The sequence below is a fragment of the Macrosteles quadrilineatus genome, unplaced genomic scaffold, assembly GCF_028750875.1.
Source record: "Macrosteles quadrilineatus isolate MER2022 unplaced genomic scaffold, UCM_ALF_1.0 Scaffold_7__1_contigs__length_78375512, whole genome shotgun sequence".
In the NCBI taxonomy this organism is placed as follows: domain Eukaryota; kingdom Metazoa; phylum Arthropoda; class Insecta; order Hemiptera; family Cicadellidae; genus Macrosteles; species Macrosteles quadrilineatus.
This window is the reverse complement of record NW_026542600.1, coordinates 43073235-43097656: the sequence shown is the minus strand read 5'-3', so window position 1 is coordinate 43097656 and position 24422 is coordinate 43073235. Positions and strand designations below refer to the sequence as shown.

At 32.3% G+C, this 24422-nt stretch overlaps 2 protein-coding genes across 3 annotated transcripts in view; one reads left to right on the top strand and one right to left on the bottom strand.

The window, feature by feature from the left end:
• The window catches only part of LOC128997793 (fatty acid synthase-like), a 51466-nt gene extending 41609 nt beyond the window's left edge, over positions 1-9857 (top strand). For both annotated transcript variants that reach the window (XM_054423503.1, XM_054423502.1), the window contains 11 exons: positions 407-583; positions 1275-1454; positions 2185-2383; positions 4286-4466; positions 4765-4874; positions 5383-5636; positions 5925-6195; positions 6693-6976; positions 8135-8368; positions 9202-9447; positions 9693-9857. In XM_054423503.1, coding sequence (XP_054279478.1) covers positions 407-583; positions 1275-1454; positions 2185-2383; positions 4286-4466; positions 4765-4874; positions 5383-5636; positions 5925-6195; positions 6693-6976; positions 8135-8368; positions 9202-9447; positions 9693-9809 — 2253 coding nt within the window. In that variant the 3' untranslated portion in view covers positions 9810-9857. The remainder of the gene's footprint in view (positions 1-406; positions 584-1274; positions 1455-2184; positions 2384-4285; positions 4467-4764; positions 4875-5382; positions 5637-5924; positions 6196-6692; positions 6977-8134; positions 8369-9201; positions 9448-9692) is intronic.
• A 792-nt stretch (positions 9858-10649) lies between these two features.
• Positions 10650-23875, bottom strand: LOC128998722 (elongation of very long chain fatty acids protein 7-like). Its single transcript, XM_054425035.1, has 8 exons — positions 23631-23875; positions 21960-22071; positions 20621-20808; positions 18783-18878; positions 16465-16521; positions 16148-16253; positions 14601-14734; positions 10650-13248 (listed from the first exon to the last, which is right to left on the bottom strand). The coding sequence occupies exons 2-8, from the start codon at positions 22027-22029 to the stop codon at positions 13048-13050; spliced, it is 852 nt and encodes a 283-aa protein (XP_054281010.1). The 5' UTR covers positions 22030-22071; positions 23631-23875; the 3' UTR covers positions 10650-13047.
• Positions 23876-24422: the final 547 nt, after the last annotated feature.

Below are 24422 nucleotides of genomic sequence, written 5' to 3'. Positions count from 1 at the left end.
AAGCGATTGCGAATTTAAAATCTTTCTTTTGACTGTTATTTATCAAACAAAATATAAGGGGACAGTTAAAAGTGAAATTACGCTGGAATTAATTCTTCCACGGCCATCAACACTCTAAACTAGATCTTCTGGGACCGTGTCACAGACAGAAATCTATCACTAGTGCTGACTTTTTTACACCTTTTTAGATAGGTGGCCTTATTGATGTTTGCCGTACTGTATATCAAGCACTATTTATGTTTGGATGTCAGTAAAAGGTTCGACTTCTTTTCCGGCGAGCTGATCTGAGGATGGCTGAGGAGGCCAAAATGTCAGCACTTTGGCAAAGGTTTCTATCTGTGATGCGGTCACACCTATTATACCTAAAGTGTGATTGCGCCGATGTATAATTCATTACTGATTCTAGCCAGAACTGAAGTGTGCAGACTACTCTGGAACTACTGAAGCTGATCAGCCGGTCATGGGAGTGGCCATGTTCCAAACAGACTCCAAATCTCTTAGTCCAGACCCGGTGTTGAGGTGGCCAGTGCCCTCTGATTTTACTATGGAGGATGCAGCCACTGTGCCTGTTACCTACGGACTGGTAAGGATTTTAGTTTCCTGAAACAAGATAATAATAAAGTAAATAAGTGTGCTGATTTCTAGTGACTCTTTTCCAGTTTTTTTTTTGTATTCTTTGTGTGCTTAGCATGAAACGTGCAGGCATAATAATAAATGTAGAAAACAAACTTATACACGCTCATGGTTACGAAGTAGCTGTAGCCGACAACACCATTTAAAAATAATTCAGAAAGCATTTTGTACTTATACTAGCTTAGATTTAGTCTATAATTTCAAAAACTAACAGCTTTAGTTTGTGATGTTCTGCGAGTAAAAGCGAAGCTGTTAATTTTATGAGCGTAAACCTCAACAATAGTGCAACCACTACCAGTTGCAACCTTTGCCAGTTTTCTTTATTGTTCTTAATCAAATAGTTCTTAATGTCATTCCTTGCTTTGTCTGGTATGTTCTATGCCCTCGTTCAAGACTAGAGGGAATTGAAAAATCTAAAAGGACCTGTGTTTGTTTATATGTGCCCGCAAAGGTTAAAAGCACTTTAGAAATGTTATTCCAACATCAATGATGATTTGTACATACGGATATAATGTAAAAGTGTAAGAAACAAGAGATTTTAATATTTTTATGTACAGAATTCTAGTTCTTGAAACAAATACAATACACAAATGTATTTTTTTTTATGTACACACCATTTAATACTTTACATTATTTTCTAGGCTTATTATTGCATTAACCTAAAGGCCAAAGTGGAACCCGGAGAAACCGTGTTGGTGCATGCTGGGATGAGTCCTATAGGCCAAGCAGTAATATGTATGGCACTTACAGCTGGGGCAGACGTCATAACATTTGTTAGTAATAAAGAAGAAGGGTTTCAGCTAAGAAAAAGATTCCCTAAGGTAGGAATTATATTATTATAATGAATATATTATCTTTTTACTTTATGTATGTATATTTTTAGTTAAATGCATTTGGTCTTGGAAATATCGAAAGATAGCTTTCAAGTAACTCCGTATAAATATTTGTGGTGAATTCAGAGCATAAAGTGGTAATTAGCAGAGGTTGTTGAATAGTAAAGTGATTGGTTGGTATAAATACGTGAGATATAAGGAAAACTGTTTCAAAAGTATTAAAGAAACTAAAACATCCCGCTACCATGGAATAATAAAATACTACCCTACATACAGATTGAAAAGACTTTATTTATACCCGTACTATTTTCCTCTTATATTTATAATCAATTCAAATTTAACATGTTATGTACATTTACCTACGTCAGTTCTCATAGTGTTCCGGTGCCTTTAATTTCAGGATTAAGATGGTTCATTGTCGAATCTTCCATCAAATTGCCTGTTGAACAGTTGGCTTTGCTATTTGATTCTATTCAACAAAGATTATAATGGGAGATTTAACAATGAGGCATCCTTAGTATAACTTTGTCCCCAGTTATTGTCTATCCTTTGGTCTGTAGTCATCGGTTAACGTAACGCTATTTATTTTCAACTGAAAATACTTTCTCACAAAATATTAATATTCCATTGGAATCGTTCAATTAGTTTGGCTATTAATGTGTATGTCATAAACGCATTTTTGTAACGGTCTAATTTTTATGTGTGTTTTATATTGTAGCTCAACCCAAGTTATATCATAATCAGAGGATTAGAAGACTTAGACATTCCAGTGAGGAAGTTGACCCAGGGAAGAGGAGCGGAGGTCATAGTGAACTGTCTTCGAGGCAGAGATATGCAAGCCACAGTGAAGGTTATGGGGACAGACTGTAGGTTCCTTCATCTCGGACGCATCACAGTGGAGGATAGAGAAAGCATTGGTACTCTAGTTTACAACAATAATTGACTACAACAATAAATATTGTCATATTGTAAATAGTGACTCGGTTCAGTGGGTAACGCGGAGAAATGCGGAGCGAGTGCCGTCCTGTTCTTTGCCGTGGGAGTCATAAACTGTCAAAACCGTCAGGTAGGCCCGAGTGTCAGTTGACTCCACAGAGCGTAAGAGTGATTCAGGGGAGGGTAACAGAGACCGGGTACAGTTTCTTAACTGGGCTACCCTAATATCGATTAAAAATATTGATTCGATTAGTAAACCTTCATTCATTTTTTTCATAATCCTGCCCCCCTCTTGTCGATATTTCCACTCCCATACTCGTCACACCATGGAACTGGTCACTGATACCTGGCTGGCACGGCACTTGCACCGCCAAGCCTAAAGCTGGGTTTTCCTAGGCGCGGAAGCGTAGAGCGGGGAGAGGAACGTGGAGAGCGGACTCCACTTGTCTTAGGTAATTTAATGTTACTGTTTTCCTAGAAGCGGAGCGGGACACCATGTTAATCTCTATTCCGCTCTCCGCGTTCCTCTCTCCGCTTCCTCGTCTAGGAAAACCCAGCTTAAGGTAAATGACGCTCGTCAAAGTTTTTAGTCAAAAGGCACTCGGTCCTGCACTCAACGAGGAGGTTTACATTCGCGTCTCAGCGCCACCACTAATAGTGTCTATCACTGAATTTAATCATATTGTATCAGCTGACCTATACTTTATACGGTCCACGAACTGTTCCAATACTCGAGTGAACAAGTAAGTGCAAAGTTTAAAGTACCCACCGATCTCTTCATAAACAACATTTTTAACATTAGGAACGCCTAAACCGCCCTACGTCAGAATAATGCCTTAGTTAGAATTGAAAGTGGTTTATGTTAGCTAAATAGTTTAAGTTACCTTCCTCAAGTGCTCTTTCGTAAGTAAACTTGACGGGGCAAGTTAGTTTAAACTACTTAGCTTTAAAAATATATGTAAAATTCAGAGATCCAGAGGCACCATGGTATACAGGGTGTCTCACGTAAAGTGAACCAATAGCTAACTTTCTTATTGTGAGATGGACAGTTAACTTCTTATGGAGCACTCCACTTTATTTTACAAATCCTTTTTGGGACAGATTCAGAATTTTTTTAAATTTGACCACCATTTTCGAAGATGGCCGACAACTTTAATATTTCTTATGACAATTTGTGTTTTATGATTGTTTTGGAATTTAAATGTAATTTTAAAATGTTTTTACTCGCGACATTTCTTCAACAAAGCTACTCGTTTAGGAATTAAAGCTCGTTATGCCTAAGAACATTTGGGGTGCAGTGTACATTCTGTATCCTGTAACTCCTAAATGAGTAAGGTTAGAGAGAGAATGCAAAGAGTAGGGAAATAAATAAGTCTTAAAATTGCATCTACTTTCAAAAAATGCCATAAAATACATTTATAAATATTGATTCCATTGTTTAAAAAAATGGCAGCTAACTTGAAAATTTGGAAAAATCTGTATTTAAAAAAAACAGTACCATTTTTATAATTAGCGACTTGACTTTAGTATTTGTTGGAATATGATTCACGTGTTATACATTTTAAAATATCGATTCCTCTGTTGTTGCCTTTGACTTTAAAATATTTATTTTTACCATTTCTGGTTATGATAAGTAAATACTTATTAAATTTTGTTCTACTGTTAAGACGAAACGCAAAAAAACATATATGTATGCATTTCAAAACTAAATCATAATAATCTAAATAAAGGTTTCCTAACTTACACTTCCATGAAGATGTATAGCAGCCACAAAATACATTTAGTTTTCTTTCCGATAGTTGGTACAGCTTTTGGTTGCGTAACATACAGTATGCAATCTTCTCTTTTGTCATCCACATTCGTTTATTCACTGTGATGTTTAGGCATGCTGGTATTCCTGAAGCGAACATCTCTTCACGGGATAACGGTGGAGAATTTAACAAGGTGTAGTGAGGAGGAAAAAATTCAAATTCAACGGGCGGTTTTGGATGGCATTATAAAAGGGGATGTGAAGCCATTAAAGCGGAAAACATTTCCATGGCGTAGTCAGTCGGAAGTATTAGAGTGAGTAGTTTTAAAAACATGTATTTTTAGATATACTGTATAAACAAACAATGGAAGGAAGATATATTTTGTTGACATATATAGTATAATTTCTAATAATATCGTTCTTTGAGTTTATGTAACAATAGTCTTGTTTTTTTTTTTTTTCAATACTCATTCTCTATTTTAAATTTTCAAAAGCCTGGATTAATAATCTTTTACCCAAGGATGTGATGAAATTTGCAATTTTATATACCCTAGGATAATTGCATCCCCAGATTGTTAGGATTATTGGATGTAATTTTTATTTTATTTTTAGGTTCCTGAAAAATAAAAGTATGGAAGAAAAGACTGTGATATCTATAAAGGGTGAATCGACCTCTTCTAAAAGTTTTACGTTTGATCCTCACGAATTCGTAGTTATAGCAGGTATTGGTTAATTTATGTTTATTAATATTCATGTCTAGGATAACTTCCGTATACTGTTTTATGGAAGAAAACAATTGTTGGTTGAACACTCACTTGAATGTTATGTATCTGAATATATGTGATATTCTAACACTACATTGCAAACGTAAGGTAAACAATGTTTAATGTATGTCAGGCTTGTGTTAATGAGCAAATTGCAATCAATAAAACTAAAAGGCCCTCCAACACTTAGAAGAAATTAAATAAAAATCTTTCTTATAAAATTATCTGTTATATGCAGATAAATGTTTGCAAACTCTGAAATAGTATATTTGGGCGTACGAAAGATATATTATTATTTTATTTAAGCCGATATTGTGCTATAGCTAATCCAAACACCATTTGGGGAAATACGATTTATAGTCCGATAAACATACGGAGATTGTGTATAATATTTGTATCAATCGCACGTACACTTGCTGTTTGTACTGAGTATATTTTACTATTTCAACACAATCGTTTGATTTAGGTACCTCAAGCAACTTTTGGTTGGACGTAGCAAGTTGGGTACTTGCTCACGGAGGTCAACATCTCATTGTTTTGACCACGGAGAACATGATGGCTGCCAAAAACTTTCACAAAATCGACAGATTAGTTTCGCAACATCCAGCCACACTAACACTTTACCCTCTCTCACGATTTGACACTATCCAAAATGGCACTAACCTAATCGAAGAGTTACTACAACTGAGGCCCATTGACACTTTTCTTTGTTTGAATATGGTGAGTATATAGAATAATTTGTTATCTTAAGTATGATTATATGCTTAGGTATGGTGTATATACAAGGTTGAGAATCTACAAATAATGTTTTAAAAGGACTATTTTATGTAGTTTTCTATTTGCCTTTATGATTTTGAGCAGTGTAGTGTTGTAGACCTATCATTTGCTGATTTGTGAATTTCATAAAAAATACCTCAATATTTAAATACTGCCACTTGAAAAGTTACAAATAATGATTACGAGTAGTTGTATTTACTCTGGATAACACGAATGGTATATATTTGGCAGGACGAATGCAGTAGTAGAATGAGGAATCTGGAGATAGCCGTTAGAAAGACTGTACCAAGACTGAGGAGGTTCCTTGCACTACTGGGCCAGGGTGCAGGGGTGTGTGAAGCCAGGGCTCGGGGTGGACTGAATGTGTGTTGTATTCAAAGAGACACACACCTTGACTCTCCAGCCAATATCCTTCCTTACCTGAAAACAATACTTGCAGACAAAACTTCTGGCTCCAAATTTATGGCTGTTGGAGATTTCACAAGGAGATCGAACAAAGAAGGTAACCAAAAGTGTTCTTGTCATCGTTGTTTTGTTATTTTTTTTTAAATATGGTGTTCTTAGTTTTTAAATTTGCAATGAAAACAATTTTTCAGCCTATTTGTTTGCCTCAGAACGATTGAGCTGTCATGAAATCCTTAGTCAAGAGTTAACATTAGTCTATTGTTGCTGAGCGGTCCGTTGACCTATGGCCACGACAGTGGCTACTTTTTCCGCGCACTTTAAAGGCTACTCCGATAATTATGCATACTTTATCTTCTCAGATACCACCTATAAAATAGATCACTCTTGGCCAATGAAAAGTATTGAAAAGTATGAAAAGTACCACAGTTAAATATATTCCGCTTACAAACTATTTATATTTGTAACTTTTCAAGTCCCTTATTAAAAAGCTTGTTTCAATTCGTTTCACACTATCAATTATAACTAGCCATTATAAGAAAATATATTGTACCTAAGATCAGCATTAGCTCATGAACCAGTGTTATCGTATTTCAGACTTGAGGATTTCATCTTCAGACGTTCAGGAACACCTGCCTCAGAGTTTGGCTGAGTTAGAGCTCTTGGGGCTGAATCTCTCCCAAACCCAACTGCAAGAGGTGCCTTCCCTCAGCCCTCGGTATGAGTACGTCAGGCATCAGTTGTTACCTGTGTTCGTTATCCCTGGAATCAGCAGTAGCAGAATAGAACCTCTCATTCAGCGTTTGATGCACCCTGTCTTCTGTCCTACTCTTCCACCGTCCTTAACCACCTTTGAACAGTCCGCTACATACCTTCTGGAGGTACGAAAGTTAAACTTGAAGAAAGAAATCAAGTAATGATTTGAACTTGTAAATATTTATGCACAGTGTAAAACTGAGTTTGCTCATAGTACACATTACATATTGCATTCAAACTCCTGATTCAAGTAAACTAAGATGATAGTTAAATACTATGTTTATTTTCATTTTAAAAGAATCAAAGTGTTCACCATTTTAAGAGATTATACGAATATATTTCTCTTTAATCGTAGTATCTGGACCTTATAGTGATACGGATGCAAGATAATTTCTATAAAAGGTATAAAATTACCTAAGTACTGCTTTTATACCTTTTATAGTTTGTTCTGTGATCCAGAGACAAAACAACTCAAAATATGAAGATAATTTCACTTTAATATGGTAAAGATTGTCAATATAAATTCATTAAAAAATCATACGGATGTAATCATATACGTCATCCAACATTTTCGTTGAAATCTTTACGAAAAGTGTCAAAAAACGTATTTTATTGTATCTGTACAATAGCACTCACATGTAAAATACTTATCAAGTCGTTTACATGAAACACGTCAAATAAGAAAATACCTTCAACATCTGTTTTTTTCCTACAGTTACCTAACAATGTACATGTTCTCTCACTGATTTGAGAAAGCAAAGTGGCCAATTCGCTCATCAGTGAGACAATGTTAACATTGCTTCACTCTAATTACTTTGTCTCACTCAAGATTTGCAACATCAAGACACGAAATAGTTAGCACGTAACATGCAGACAATGTCGTATGCGCGCGAAATACGTTGGCAGCACTGGCTGTAAATCAGCTGGTCAGCTGTGTTGTACTGTTGTATCATTAAATGGCATATTAAAAGTTCACTTCTGTGCAAAAATATGTTACGTTTCTTTACCAATTTATTTGTTTTATGGTAACGGTAGGAAAAAATAATGTGAAATTCGAGTGTAAAGTGCAATTGACTCACTCGAGAGAAATACTTACTCACGAGCCGTAGGCGAGTTGCACAAATAACTATTGTTTCGTGTCTCCAGGGGATTCTAAACAATTATTGTGTTAGGTCGCAATCTCAATTTTTATTTTCAAGTTTATTCAATCATTTTGATGATTGATAGAAGATTATTGTGATATTCTAAATTCATGATTTACAATTTTATTGTTTGTTCCACAGCAAATACAAGCAATCCAGAAGAACGGCCCTTACAATCTAATAGGAGAGACGTGGAGTGGAATAGTGACACTTCACTTGACAAGACTTCTTGAAGAACGAGGACACAAGGTGGTGGTCTTTCTACTGGATGCAGCTCCTAGTTTGTCTCAGGCTCGAGCCAGCGTCTTCCGGAAATCTTCGGGAATGTTCGCTTCTGAAGAGTTCCTGTCTTGTATCCTTGGTCAACAGAGGAATGTGAGTAAATTTCCCATGATCGAGTTGTATAAAATTAAATAAAATCCATAATAGTTTTACTACAAATAAACCAATGTATGATTATGTTTCCGGATAACATTCTATAGCATATCGAATAACATTCCGAGTTTTGGGGATAATTTGTCGAGAAAGTTGTTGCTAATGGCGTGAAATCATACACTTAAATTGCTAATCCGGAACACAAAACGATTTGGCAGATTTTATGCACCAACAGTACCATATTTATTTACGCAACACGTTAGAGAAAACATCCGTAGCACATAAAATTAGGTCATGTATACACGTAAAAATGCTAGTTAGCAGATATAGCCTTTTCATTTTGACTGTATTTGACAGAATTTCAACTGTGTCAATAGATAAAAATTAGAAAGGGATTTAAATATAACCAATTAAAATAATCAAATATGAAGCAGAGATTTACAAATGAAGCGATGACGAGCTTGGTGAATACAATTGTACTTAATTTATTTGTCGTGTTTATCCAGTCGACTATTATCAGTCTAAATATAGACTATTCTATATTCGACTATTATCAGTCTAAATATATACTATTCTATATTATATGCTACTGAAATGCCAGTGTCAAATGATTTAATATTGTAAATCATTTAATACTCATATCTTCTTGAACTAAACACTTGTTTCATAAATCATTTGACTATTCAACCTCAACACACGTTTTAAATTGGCAAACAGATCAAGTAAAAACAGCATTGGTACTTAGCTAATATTCATAAATCAAGTAAAAATTAGAATATGCCTTTTTCCAGTATGATTCTAATAGGGTTTTAATACTTTTGTTTTGTTTTCAGATGGAAAATGGTGTGGATAAATTAACATCTTGGGAAGAAGAATTAAATCTAAAAACAAAATGTCTTCTTTCTACGCAGCAAACGTCCGAAGAATCGTTGGACAACATTCGAAAGTATTTGTCAGCGTTAAAAAGACGTCTTACAGATATTATGGAATACAAATCCCAACAACAGAAGGTCAAAGCAACCGTACATTTAATACAAACTAGCCAATACGCAGACTCTGAACTTCTTGACATGTCCAAGGTAAGGTTAAAGATGTCATTAATGCAGCAAACCTGCTTATAAGCCAATTTGAAGTGCATTGAATACTGTTTCCTAAATAGTTTTAAAATCTTAAACTTTATCTAGTTGTCATGTAAACATTTGAATGCATGTTGTTTATATGTAAATGTGTTATTTCACTTGGATTATTTTATTTTACTATTAATATATGTGAATGTACAGTTTGAAGAATTTATCGCCCAATATATTTTGTTTTTTTGTTTCAGTGCTGCCAAAACAGTCCTTGTCTCCACAAAGTTGAAGACAATACACTAAGGGAAGCCATCAGAAACCCCATAACAGCTACCATCATTAATGAAAACGCGATCTTTACTTGGAAATGATAGATATTTTATGTTTTAATTACAATTATAGTATTTGTATTTATAATTTAAAAATTGTGTTTTTAACAAGCCTTTTCATTTGTTTCCCTCTTCATTTTCATTACATAAGGAGTAATTAAAAAATGTCCCTTTTACACATGAACGCAAATTTTACACTTTCATGAGTTCTTCCATTTGGTCTCCCATTTGCTTTAGACGTTTTTTATTGTTTTTTGAACAGTAAATATATTTTATCTCGGCCTAGGAAATTGTGATGGGACTAGTATGTTGAATCAGGGATGAATTGTTACAATAAAAAAGGAAATTTGAAAACAGCCTCAACGCAAATCACACTCATACACCCAAATGTGTCTTGTCCTTGCATTTATAAAAGAAATAATCAGAAATACCAGAATAATGAAATAGTTTTCACAAATTAAAATCTGATTGAAAAGCTATCAACAATTTCACTAATGTGCATGTGTACAATAAATACTCATGCACCATGCAAAAGATCCGCTTATGGAATAATATTCTATTGGTATATAATCTAAAGGTTGGTTATTTATATATTTTTTTCTTTTAAGAGGGTTGAGCTAGAACATGATTGAAATGTTTTGACAAAGCTCAAAATGATATAAATATAGGAAATGACATGTTAAAAACTATTGCTTGGTAAATGACTTATTGAATCAAATACAGAAGTTTTTGATGTATTCAACTCTTTACAAAGTACAGGTTCTTTTTTTAAAGAGTTCTCCAAATCGCATTCCTTTATTAAAAATACAATCAGCTTTGATTGGTAATATATATATATATATATATTTATATGTATATTTTGAATAGCATAGCTGTAAAGGATTGTATACTCAAGAATTCGATTTATAGTCTATAGTTCATCTATTTTCATTGCTAAATATTGTATTTGGATATGACACTATGTTGTTGCAAACCAAAAGAGAAACTTACTACACGCTTTTCTTACAGTACATTTATCTTGTGTTGCTAATATCTTTGAGTGTGACATTTATAATGCTTTATTAATGAACTTGGGAAACTTTTCGTCGTGTTTGTTGACCAATAGTATATTTGGGTTTAATCAAATTCCGTTGGGTTATGTACATATTTTCATTTTGTGTATTTATTAGAGTATACTTTGTTTACTTTGATTGACATAAATTTCACTAAATTGGTGACACTAATGGTGGTTTTATTAGGTCAAGAGTTTTCATCACCTTAATTGCTAAAAAAAAGGATAAATTCAACAACATTGGCAATTTTCTAAAAACTGTTAATGCATTTACACATTTACACTAATTCACAAATATTACTTTTAATACACAAGTTTCACAAATTTCGTTGAGATTTTATTCATCAATCTTCTAAAATTTCAGCTGCATGCCACCTTCCAGTAGAAAATCTCATTCAACAAATAATTGAGTTATTACTTTTTTATAATGGTGCAAAATATAAAAACTGTTTTTAACCTTTTAATTATAATTCAATGTTATTACTCTTTTAATTAATTTGTAAATGTATTAGTGAAGCAAACAATTCTAGATTTCACTTGTATCATACATAATGTTATACTTTTTTATACTTTGTTTTGGCTTTCAAACAATGTTATATTTGTATAATTTCATACAGTTAGAAAGCTATTCATGATCATATACAAAATCGTTAACTTATACTCGAATATAAACCTTACAATTCAAACTATAATAAAAAAGCAAAAATATATCTTTCAATAACATTAAATAGTAGTTTACGCAACGATTGCGTTAAGTGAGTCTTTACGACACGAGTAGAAAATTTAAGGCACGAGCCTTGGCGAGTGCCTTAAAAACTTCTACGAGTGTCGTAAAGACTATTAACGCGAGTTGCGTACACTACTTTACCTACGACCGTTTTTTAATTACTATCAATCTGGATTTCATTACTAACAATCACTACTGATAACTTTTTAGAGAGGTTATGTTTTCGTGTATTGCCATTGCCACTGAAAGTGATGCAACGACTTGTTGTATAATCAGCTGATTTCCTGTAATTACGTGTTTGTTAAACTTCGTTAAATATTACATTGCTAGCAGCATTCTTACCATAAATAATATTGTATCAGGTACAATTCGGCAAATATTTAATTTATTTTTGGACTTCCACCAACTTAATTAAGAATACGCGAGTATCAACATGAACAAGTCGGATCAACAATTAAATTGGTCAACTGATCAGCTGATCAGCTGATTAGTTGACGTTCGAAGCATTACAATTTTAATTCTTTTCTCTCAATACTTGAACCTCATTGGTCCGTTACCTGTGTGGATATGAGAAAACTATGCGGATATGAAATGAAACTATGCGGATATGAAAGTAAACAGCTGTAAAGTGAAACTTTTCAATTCTAAGAACTGGACTGAAATGGCTACTTTAAAAAACGGTCGTAGGTAAATAACGTTTATAATAACTACAGCTGTTTCATGCTATTATGTGAGCACATCTTCAGGTTTCATTTCAAAGATGTCAGCTTTAATTAACACTTCATTTAGAGTTCATAATTATTTTAAAGTACGAAATAAAATCTAAACACTCGCACACACTTCATTGAAGAGAGTCCACAAACATTTCTTGTGAAGTAGAAGACTATATAATCTGAGCTGAGAATCTCCAGATTGTGCAACATACATACAATCCCGTAGCTCTGGGGTTGCAGCAGCCTCCTCGTCCCAGGAATCTTCCTGACTCTCTTTCAATAGTTGTCAGCACCTAGGTCAAGCAGCCCACCCATTAAACAGTTCATTGAGATTACTGAAAGCCTCCGTCTAGTTGGGACAATGGTTATCAGTAATTCAGCATCCCTTTGTGGATCATTCCACCCACACCTTTCTCTAACAGTTGTGGTTAGGGTGGAAATTTTCGCTGACGGTCCATCTTCATATAAATGCTCACACAGGTATAATAATAAAATATTAGAAATATAGATACCCAATGCAGTGTCCTTGACGTTACAACCCGAAGAAGAGTTCGTAGAGCAGCATGAAACCGGTACAGATATTTCCATTACATGGTATCAATTGACAGAAGTCAAGGCAATTTAAAACTATATTTTGGCTAATTTTAAGAAAAAGTTAAAGAGAGATAAATCTTTTCGTAAAGCATTTATTCGTTACTGTTCATTGGATTTCTCACAAAACCTATAGATCCCCGTTGGTTTTTTAAAATTTGAAAAAAAACTTATTCCTACCTGGATTTTGAATGTGCTTCATGAACTCTTTTTTACTTCTTTTTGGGATTCTTTTACATCCTGCTTTGGCTTTGTCATATACGATTTTACGTAGAAGTTAATAAACAATACCAAAATAACGAAAACATTAAATGACCAGGTAAATGTGAATTTTCGGTCAATTGGACATCCGTAGTAGTAAATACTGCATATGTAGAGAAGAATTATCACGAACTGGCCCTGAAAATAAACATAATTTGATTACTTCGGATACACATCACTACTTAATTCCATATGAAACTAATTAACTTGTTTGTTATTGGTACTGAGTACAGAATTAGCTGCGTTATTTAAAATCGTTATACTCCTTTTATTTTTCTCCCATTCTCGATTTATTTAAACAGTTTGTTCCATTCCATGCTGTACGGGTCTATTTCAACCAGTAAACCATAGATAACTAATTTTTTCCTTATTTAAAAAAGATAGACTTTTCTTTAGCTCGATTATTTACAAAGTATTCCCTCTCATGATTATGACTACCTTGGTATTTTCAATGCGTGTGTTTGAGAATATCACGGACCCTGCAGGCTTTGTATTATAAAGATATTATAACTTGGCTATCTTCAAACCTTTGTTAAAAGCCCCTAAGCTTCAATTGCTTTAAATATAAGATTCAAATTATTTTTTATATACATTTTTGTTAAGGTATTCGTTTTGCATGCAGATTTATTTTAGTAACTTAATTTCGTTAACAAGTTTTGATTTACATAAAAATTTAAAACCAGAATGCAGCACAAGCTGCTTTCAGCTAAGGTAAAATTGTTTACGTAAACAAAAATATATTTGAGATTTTAAATTTGATTCTTAAGCGCTATGATTGAATATCAATCACTCCACAATATATTTAAATTTGGACATGTAAATCCGTACTCAAATAAAAAAATATTTCATTTGGGAGCTTTTTAGTTATTATTCGTTTAAACAATAATCTCCATAAAACTCTTCATATTAACATTAAATTAATTATTTATGAGCAATTATACAAAAAGATGTAGATTTTCACGGAGGATATGAACAATCTACATATGTTTGTATTATTATTATTCATAAAAAATAATTTTTGTATAGAAACTGATAGTAAACTGCTTCACTTTAAAGGTTAATATTTAAAACAGTGTAATTTTTATTGATAATGGGCCTTTAAAGTAAAACAGTCCACTATCCGTTTCTATATATAAATCAATTCTAAAGAATTAAACTAAATAAGTTATGAGAAAATACACCCCTTTTCTAAACTTAACCTTTAAGCCTGATACACTCATTCAAGCCTTCTTTTCAGTTACAATAATTGTCGATTTCTAAGATATTTCTAATTTGTTTTTTTATTTCTGGCCTCAGCTCTCGTTGTTTGTCACACTTTTGCAAACTCACGCTCAGCTCGACATGTCCACATCAAGTTGACGAGCTGAGTAGTGCGTGTGTAGTAACATCACCCTAATCTTCATACACGAACTTCTCGTTTATTGCAACATATCCAAAACATTTGAGAGATTATGTTCTTAATCCAAATGAATGAGGATGAAAGCGTTTACCAGTTGGAGCTTGGTGAGGTGATGTTTCCACCAGAGAAGGTGCTTGAACCTGGAGAAGGTCGCCAGGAAGTAGTAACTGTACATGATGCTGTGAACTATCACGTTGATGGCCCCAGGTATCACAGCATGAATACCTAAACAAGACATAAACAAATCATACACAGTTCACATTCACTGCCGGATTTCACAAGGCCTTTCATACGGGAGTGTGGCAGTTGGTAGGCAACGAGTAAATAAAGTAAAAGTTTAATAATCTAGAGGTTTTTCATTTTTATTTAAATTTTCTTATTTCCACATATGTTTGCCAACCAATGCACGTTTTTATGCAGTTACAGAATTAATTAAATATGATAGCTATATATCATATTAAATGCAATAGTTGGTTAAAAATGGCATTACAAATTGGCTACAAAATAATAAACCAAGAGGAACAAACCTATGAAAAAAGGAGTCTTTTAAGTAATAAAGAAAATGTGGTTCCTTTATTTCCGTGTTTGTGCTTGTTTCACGTGAATGCAAATACTAACTACTGGACTACTAAACCAATTTGTCTGTTTTTATCTTATTTATATTATAAACCCAGCAAATAGAAAATTACTAATTTATGTCCTTGAATTCTCTCGGGTTACGCTCTATGGACGTCAGAAGTTTCAATCCGGAAATTTAAGAAATAAATATTTAGCAATCCTCATGTTAATAAAACATCATGATAAACATTTGCTGAATCTTCATCTTATTTCAAACAAATCACCTTAAGTAATATTAATAGAATACAATACAATATTAATTTATGAACATGGAAGAACAGCAATAATTCCATAAGGTTGTTCAAAAATTCTGAGTGAGTGGAAAGCATTATCTATTGATTTATATTTGATTCTGTCTTTTGTTGGTTTAACATTCAACCTTCGTTAATTATAAAATCCCCGTGTATTTTGGGGCATTCCAAAATGTTTTTAACTTGATACTTTTTTGTAATGTTTGTAACAATTGAATTAAAAATAGATTTTCTAATTAATAATAACAATTTTTATTACAAAAATCAATTGTTAATTATACCACTGCTCAGGGGCTAAAACATGGATTTTAAGTAAGGCTGTAACGTCTGTAAACACATTTCACACTATGGCGTATCTCAAGATGGACTCATTTTACCCATAGTAAGCTGATAAATGCAAAAGTAGTACTTGTCACTTTCCCCTTAATTTTATCCATGTGAATTTACAAATTAATGTGAGTGTCAAAGATATCTCCCTGCCCCCAGTAAACACCATAGCTTTTAGAATTCAATTTATAAAGATCAGAAAAGACAGAGAACCCAAAATGGAACCCTCGTGGTACACCATAATTAGTCCCATTCCAGTTTTTAAATCACGTGAGATGTATTTCACACAATATTGGTTATTGTTGATCTGTGTTATCTATCCTCCAAATAACAATTAAAAGTAAAATTAAGAAAAACGTTTACCTTTTATTCCATGGTCATGTTCTACTAATTACATTTCATAAAAGAAATTCTAGAATACTTTTGGATACATTATACATACTTTTAGTCCCAGTGATGGTCAACCAAGAGAAGAACACCATCGCAAAGTGGTGATAAACGTGGAGAAATGTAATGTGAGAGTTCTTTTTGCGAAGGACCATGAATACCTAAAACAGATACTTAGGTGACTAATTGTAGTTTACGCAATGATCGCGTAAAGATAGTGTTTCTGATGATCAGTTGCTGTTTATATTTTGACTGTCAAAATTGTTATCGTATTTATCTTAATAATACATTTTGTTTATGTTTCGAGCCAGTCGTGTCATTAATGTTCGTAGACACTACCAACTATTTCCTACCACTATTCGAATAACTTACCGTGTCAAGGAGATCGATGTGTTTTGAGACCAAATAATGCCACGAGTAATAGTTGAACTGAAACAAAAAGTTAAGAAATTTATGAATATGAAAAAAGAGTAAATACATAGTCTTTATAATAAATTGTAAATATTGTCTCATGGTTTCTGTCATTGATAAATGTTAAAGGTAAAATTGTTTAATGTTTGCCTAAATATTGTAAAAGAAACATACATTTCTTAATTTAAGAAATTGAATTTTTTATAAAATTCTATAAAAAACAAATTAAAGTTTAGGTCTAAAAAAACATTTTAGGGGGAAAGTATGTGACTAAATTTCTCTGTTTGTGTGCCTGGATTTCTCGATATTTTGTCAAATTTTTGAACCATTAAATCACAAATAATTCAATTTTGTGTATTAGATATAATATTGCAAGAAATTAAAATGCAACAAAGATTTTTCGTACAATAGTAGGGATCAATAGATGAATACAATGTGTCTATGAGTTCAATTAAAATGATTGAACGGACAACACCTTTTACAATGTTCATAATTTTACAAAACTTATAAAAGGATGGAAGATAATGCAATAAAAAAAACTAAGAAATACCAATAAAACAATTTGAACTAACTTATACTATTTTGATACAGTCACAAACAGCATAATACATTGAAATTGAGACATTTACAATGTTTGTACTTAAACTTAAATAGGTTTATAAATAACTAATATATTGGGAACAAAACAACAAAATACGACGTAATTAATTACTATAAATAAACCACTCGTAGCTCATTACCTTTAAAAAATATATTTTTATTGCATATTTTTAGCTGAATTGAATTTAGATTAAGAGTAAAATAAAGTGTAATCACCTCTGTAGTTTTGATACTGACTAAAATAAACTGTATATGTAAGAATGACATTTTAATATCGAAACCAGACCACCTTTTGATCCTCAGGGGAGCGCTAAATTAATTTTTATAAAACGATTTGTATCACGCCAAAACATAAATGTTTCCACCTGGTTACCACAAGACGAAATAGCTAAGAAATCATAGATATTAAAAAATCATTGTTTAATTTTAATTTTTTGTTATTATCATAATTTAAAAAAATAAATACCAGTCAGAAATTTAAAAAAATGCAGTGTATTTTTTTAATGCAGTGGGGGAGGTCGGGGGGAAACCGATCGGTCTACTGAACATAACATATTATGTAGCTTTAGTTGTGGTTGATAGATTTTAATAATTAAAAAATTAGATTGTAGGGTTTTATTTTCTCAAAATATTTGGGTGCCATGTTAATTACAGTCTTATAAACAATAAATTTAACCGATAATAAATATAAAATTTCCATATACTTGTTATGAAGTCCTTAATTATTTTTTGTATGCCTTCATATAATATTAAGTAATATCATATGGATTTAAGAAATTGTATGTATTTCTATTACATAAATAATTCTACCCAGATAAATAATGATACCCCAATCTTACTTAAATTTTTGTTTGGATGTAGATAAAATCGTTTTTTTTTTTGTTTTTTTTGTTATATCAATTTATATAACAACAAATATTAAAAATCTTAATTACTTGAATCGCCTTGCAAACCAGCCTAAATCTGTAGTTGTGGAAAAATTATATCTAAAAATGTTTGTATATGTATATAAATATAAACAAAAATATGTATTTCTTACACATATATTATTATTAAAACTAGGTAGGAACAAATTGTATAAAAGCCTGCCTTCAATGGTCAACTGAAGCACAAATAACAAAATAAAACAGCTGCTTAGTCTTTTTGAACGCGCGATTCCCAACAATCTGTATTTTTGAATATTTCAATCTTAAAATTGATATAACTAAAAAAATATTATTACCACATCATTCAAATTTTTACTTATGGTTTAGAATGTTTTAGTCCGTAGGTTTATTCATATTATGCTAAAAGGAAATAAAATATGATTTTCTTTCTAATGCCAAATCAAATTTTTAAACAATAATATTTTTCAAATGTCACCAACATTTTATTTATGGAGATTTAGTTATAATTATTCTACCTTAGCTACAAAATGATAGTCTGTAGTATGTTCTAAAATTCAATCAGTTGAACTTGGGTGTTATATCAAATTTTTATAATTACCCAAAATTTTACGAAAATAAATTATATTATATTTACGCACATAGACAATTTATTTTCTTGCGTTTATGTGCATTCTTATACCTACTAAACAACCATGAAAAAATTGAAAAGAATAGTGATAACCTTAAAGAAGTTAGTAATTTCACTACCATGTCTCCAACTAAAACAAGGTAGGGTAAGTTTTCTGATCTTACCGAGTAGTAATGTTTTGCGTATAAGCTGTCTTCAACGGTGACGGATGAACATGAACTTTGGATCACGAACGGCATAGCATCAGGGTTTTCCGCAAACTGAACACACATATTAAATTAAAGCTAGGATTATTGGGTGCAACATAACTTTCAAGTCTAAGATTACATTTATCACGGTAATACATTGACGACAAATGTAATTATACTAAAAATGTAATGAACTAAATGTTTCGTCTTTTGAATACTATTATGATTATGAAATAATATTAGGCAGATTTAAAACATTAAGTACAATACCCCCAATGTTTAGTGCTGCCTCGATTTTTCACGTACAACCTTACCTCCATAGCCCCTGTTCCCCTCCAAAGTGCCTCACTAACTCATTAAAATATTTACATTTTGCTATTAGCACCACTTTTTTACAGATTTACTGAACACTAAGGAAAATTAATGGGAAAGAAGTAAACAAATAGGACAATTTGAATGCCACTGTATTTAATATGTTGAATTGTAAGACATGTGGCCCTTATACTAAAAACCCCGTCACAGCAAACCTGTTTCATTAGCCTGGATCATTTAGCTGCTTTATACAATTTTTGTTCAGCAGATTCAAAATAATAAAACCGTTATACTCTTCTAGTCTATTGGCTGCATGATATATTGCTGCTTCAAGAAATACAAAAACTATTGTTATTGTTTGTGTGATTTATTGTCCTGGGGGATTTGAAACAAAAACATTCACTAATCCCCGAACTTTGTGGATGGTGTTTGGTTGTTTCAAGTCTATTTCTAGGAATGAGGTGACTGTCAAACTGATTATGATTTTCATAACCACTTTTGACCCAAAACTAAGAGTAGCCACTAACACTACAGTAATAACTTATTGTCTACGAGAAAGTTCGTTAAAGGGGAAGTCAAAGGTTCAGGTCGAATGGCATGAAAAATTGTTTACCAATGTGCATCTATACACACAAAGCAACAACTGTACATTCAAAGTATAACTGTACATGCAAGTCGGTTCCAATACAAACGTATTCAACATTTAGTTATTTTTTATTTTAGTAAATACGTTCTACAGGAAGAAGCTAAGGAGGCGTGGTAATACCAGGGACTGATTTACTTTTTTATGACCCTAGTGGCCAAAACAAATTTTGTTCTAATTTGTATGTATGTATAAAATGCATAAGATCGACATGGATAACTCAAGAAATTGTGGCCCAATTTTAATTAAATTTGGCATACATTTTTACGGTTGGTTAAATTTGAATATCCTTACGAAGTACCTGGGACTGAACCACGATCGAGCAATGGGAATGGGGTGTTGTGGAGATTTTTAATTGATCGAAACCTAGTTTTTTGACATGTTCACTCTTTAAGTATGAGAGTGCTCATTAGGATAAAAAACTAATAATTTAGGACATTGAAATGTTGTACGCTTAATAGTTACGGAGAAAATTACAGAAAGCTATACCAATGTCAAAAATTCTCATGTTCTTTTATGGATTATAAGTTTTTTGATTACTTGTTTATAGGTATATTTTGACCAAATTTGGAAATATTTCATAGTACATAAACATAAACATTTCATAAAAAGCTATTAGTATTTCACTAAAAAACAACAACAAAACACTGTTTACTCCCCTGTAGCAGCTAACATACTTACTCATTAAATCTAATGTTATTCATATAAGAAAAACTTACATGTATAAGGAAATACTTTAGTAAAAATGTAAAAATCAGACAAAATATAAATTCTTAAAGTTACAGGTTTGCTGCTACAAGGACATTCAATTTAACATATGCTGTACATTTATTAAGTATAAGTTTGAAGTAAGTCTTACCGAGTAGACCATATACAAGTTATGGATCACTTGGAATATGTTGTAGAACCTCATGACAGATTTAAGCTTGAATGGGGCTCTGTTCTCCATGATCTTGGGACCCAGGGTTAGGATCAAACCGTACAACACCAGGGTCAGAAGCATCGGCACTGGCGTTGATATCATGATCCAGTCTTTTGTTACATTTTCTAGCAGGATCAAAAGTTTTCAGAATTAAACTTGAATACCGTCATATGCGGTAAAATCTAATATTGTAAGTTAATGGTAATGTTGAAGACATTATGAATATTTTTTACTTGGCCTTGACCTTTTTACCCACTTCCAGTCTGTTTTACATGTTGTTAAAAATAACTACATCCAAACAAAAGTACATAGCAGTTCCAATCATAATCAATTCATCTCTTTTTTTATTAAGATTTGTAATTTTAATTATTTTAGTCATTACATTTTTGATAATATGGCTAAATATCCCATCGATAGCCATTAGTTCATCGAAATAACAATGGTTTAATCAACCGATCACAGAGCGTGCAGTTGTAAATTGTTTATTTTCCCTTTTGGTTTTCGATACATTGATATTTGATTCGGCATAAAATTAACTATATTTTAAGTTTTTCTTGCAGTTTCGTTCAATATACAAGTTGGTTTATACGAGATAAATCAGTAATTGACAGCGTGGACTTTATCGGTTGCTAAGTTTAACTAGTTTTATTTTCACTTTAAAACTGGCTACAACAAACAGTGTACGGCCGTTATCTACGATTATCTACGAGCCTAAGTCCCACCTGATATTTTCATTAGAAATCGATATAATGTAATTTATTGGCATTTCACCCTTTGTCTCCTACATCTATCGAAATAGTACTTATTGTTTATCTATTTGCTCATTCATCATCATAGGCCTAGATAAATTTAAAAACCATCATACCGATTAGTCAACGTAACGTTAAGTCAAACATTTTGAAGGGCACTTATTACGTCAATGGTAAACATGTTATGTTCTTATTTACATGTTAAAAGAACACTTAAACTATGGACAATTCATTAATGATTGCTTTAAGACAGTGACACAAACCTAGGTGCGTATTTTAAGCTGGACATTAATTCAAAATGAGAAAATGGAGTGAGATGTGGCCTGAATAGCTTTGTTACTGACGAACCCTATTTGTTTCGACCAATTATAAGCTAACTCCAGTTTTGAACCATAATAAAGCTGCTTCGGGCTTTTCTCAGGATCGAACCGGCAATCCTTTGACTCTCAGGCGAGCACTATAACCACTCAGCTACTCAGCATAAGTTTCTTAATTATTGTGTATCTTATAACTATTGGTTTTCTTACCGATTTCCATGACGCGCTGCACGTTCTCACGTCTCACTGCCAGAGAAATGGCTTCTCCACTGATTTCCATCGTGAGCCAAGGTTTCACAAACACAGTTTTTGTATTTTTATCCTGAAAAATAAATTCTACATTAAAACTTAATTTTTAAGGAAATATTCTGTTTTACTTCTCGTTCTTCTACATTTAAATCACTCATATATTTTCGCTAAGTAAGGGTTGTAACTTAAATGTAAAAAATAGAGTAGAGTTAACTAACATATGCATTTATTGTTGTGGTTTCCTCTCTTTTATGAGAAAATTACTTCACAAAGCTTAATGTCGTCAAATGCTTAGTGGCATGAAATGAACTAGCAAATTTAAATTAAACAGTATATTTAATTTTGTCTAAATAGAAGGTTTTGTGAATATCTATAACAATATAATATTATTTCTCACAACTCACAATATCATTTGATATGTGTAGCAGAAAGCTTAAATGGCAATATATTTTAAAAGACAATAGACTTATCGGTTTGCTAAATTTATCACAATTCAGCTGCAACATAATCGGCAGTGCTATATCACTCAATGTAGTTTTAATTTTTGCTTACTGTAATGTAGTTATTTAAAAAATAAGTTTTTTCAAATGCGAATAAATCAATTAGTGATTGATTATTAAATTTGATAAATGGTCAATTATATCACCAAACTGACATTTCCCATTAGCTTATCAACAGTCCTTGTAATAAGTAAGTGGTAGGAGTAACTATGATATTTTGTGGATACAATCACAAACATTGCGTAATTACCTTTTGACAAATTGTTTACAGCATTAAGGGTTGTACCAATATATTTGGAGTTAATATGACCATATTATACTACATTTTAGGTAAAAACAATAGTGCCATTTTTTTATCCGATATTTTCGCTATTTTAAGGGTTTGTATGGGAAAATTGTTTAAGCTACAATAACTTCTGAACCGTTATTTTTACAGCAATATTAGTTAAGCCATATTATTAATAGTTAAATGGACTAAAAAATATAATCTAAATCAAAATTGGTTCAGACAATAGGTTTAAAATGCAATTTTCCAATATTTTATGGTTTTTATGGGAAAACTACGATTAAAAATTACAACTTCTAAATTATGAAATAATTATGAAATTCCATCAAAATCGGACCACAGGTGTAGTGTGTAGCTCTCTGTACAGTGCACATCAACGAATTCTTAATCATACGTGCTATTAAATTACCTGAAAAAACAAACAAATTATACGTCTAATAACACTAGTAATTACTAGTGTTACACTTGTTACTAGTGTTATTAGACGTATAATTTGTTTGTTTTTTCACAGTACACATTCACACAAACACATACATACATCACTTTGAAAACAAATGTTTCGTGTTCAGGGGGACCCAAAACTGAATTTCCACCCAAAACTCAAATTCTAAAATGTTAAATACGAAAATTTCTCCATATAATATGTCTAGGGGTGTAAATTAAAAAGTAAAAATTATTGAATCACTTTTGACTCAACGGTAATTTTATTTTTAAGACAAGATTAATCTTATATATAATTGTAAAATTACAGGGCAGTATATAAGTAGCAAGTTGTTCTTTATACGTGTTTATTACCTGTTTACTTACAAAAATAATCATGCACAATTATAGGTTTCTATAACTCACCCTAAGTCAAAGCTCAGCGTAAAACTTGTGCTAGTCAATAAGTGCAATATGTTTACGCACTCACTACCAAATTGGATTAACTAATAACTCATAACGCCTCATCTCAGTAAGTGTTTCGTCCCAAAACCTTAAACATAAAATAAACTAGGACGTTTCCTCCATTGTAACCACAAATACTTCGTTACGCACAATAGTTCGTCAGTGGTCCTCCGGGAAAGTAAAAACGAGAAAGACCGACATCACTATGACGCTCATTTCTCAGACCATTGTATGCTAACCAGCGTGACGGCTTCATTTTATAGTGGAATAATTGCGGATCCCACGTCCTAGCTTTTTATAAAACTATGGGAAAAATTTTACTTTCAAAAAAATTCTCCACCATCTTCATTCCTATACGAATGTTCATATGCCATTAAGTACCCCCTCATTGATATAGCGTATAAGTATTTATTTACATTTATTTGATAACGCCTACGCATTTTATAGGTGAATAGTCATTAATTATCAAACCTAGATATCTTAAGCTTAAAAAAGCTTTTGTGTTATGTTTTGTCCTAGGACGCTAGGCACGAGCCCGGGATTGTTTTTCACATAACTTCAGGCTAGACCTAGGGGTTGCGGTATTATCACTTAGATAAAGTTCATTAGTGATTTGGTGGGATCTATAATAATAAAAATAATGGTAAAAATAATTAAATAATTCCTTAATAGTGTCAGATCAATCCTCCGTTTCAATAACATTAGATTTGCTGCTAGAGGGAGAAGAAAACGTTTTTTTACCAAACAATAACA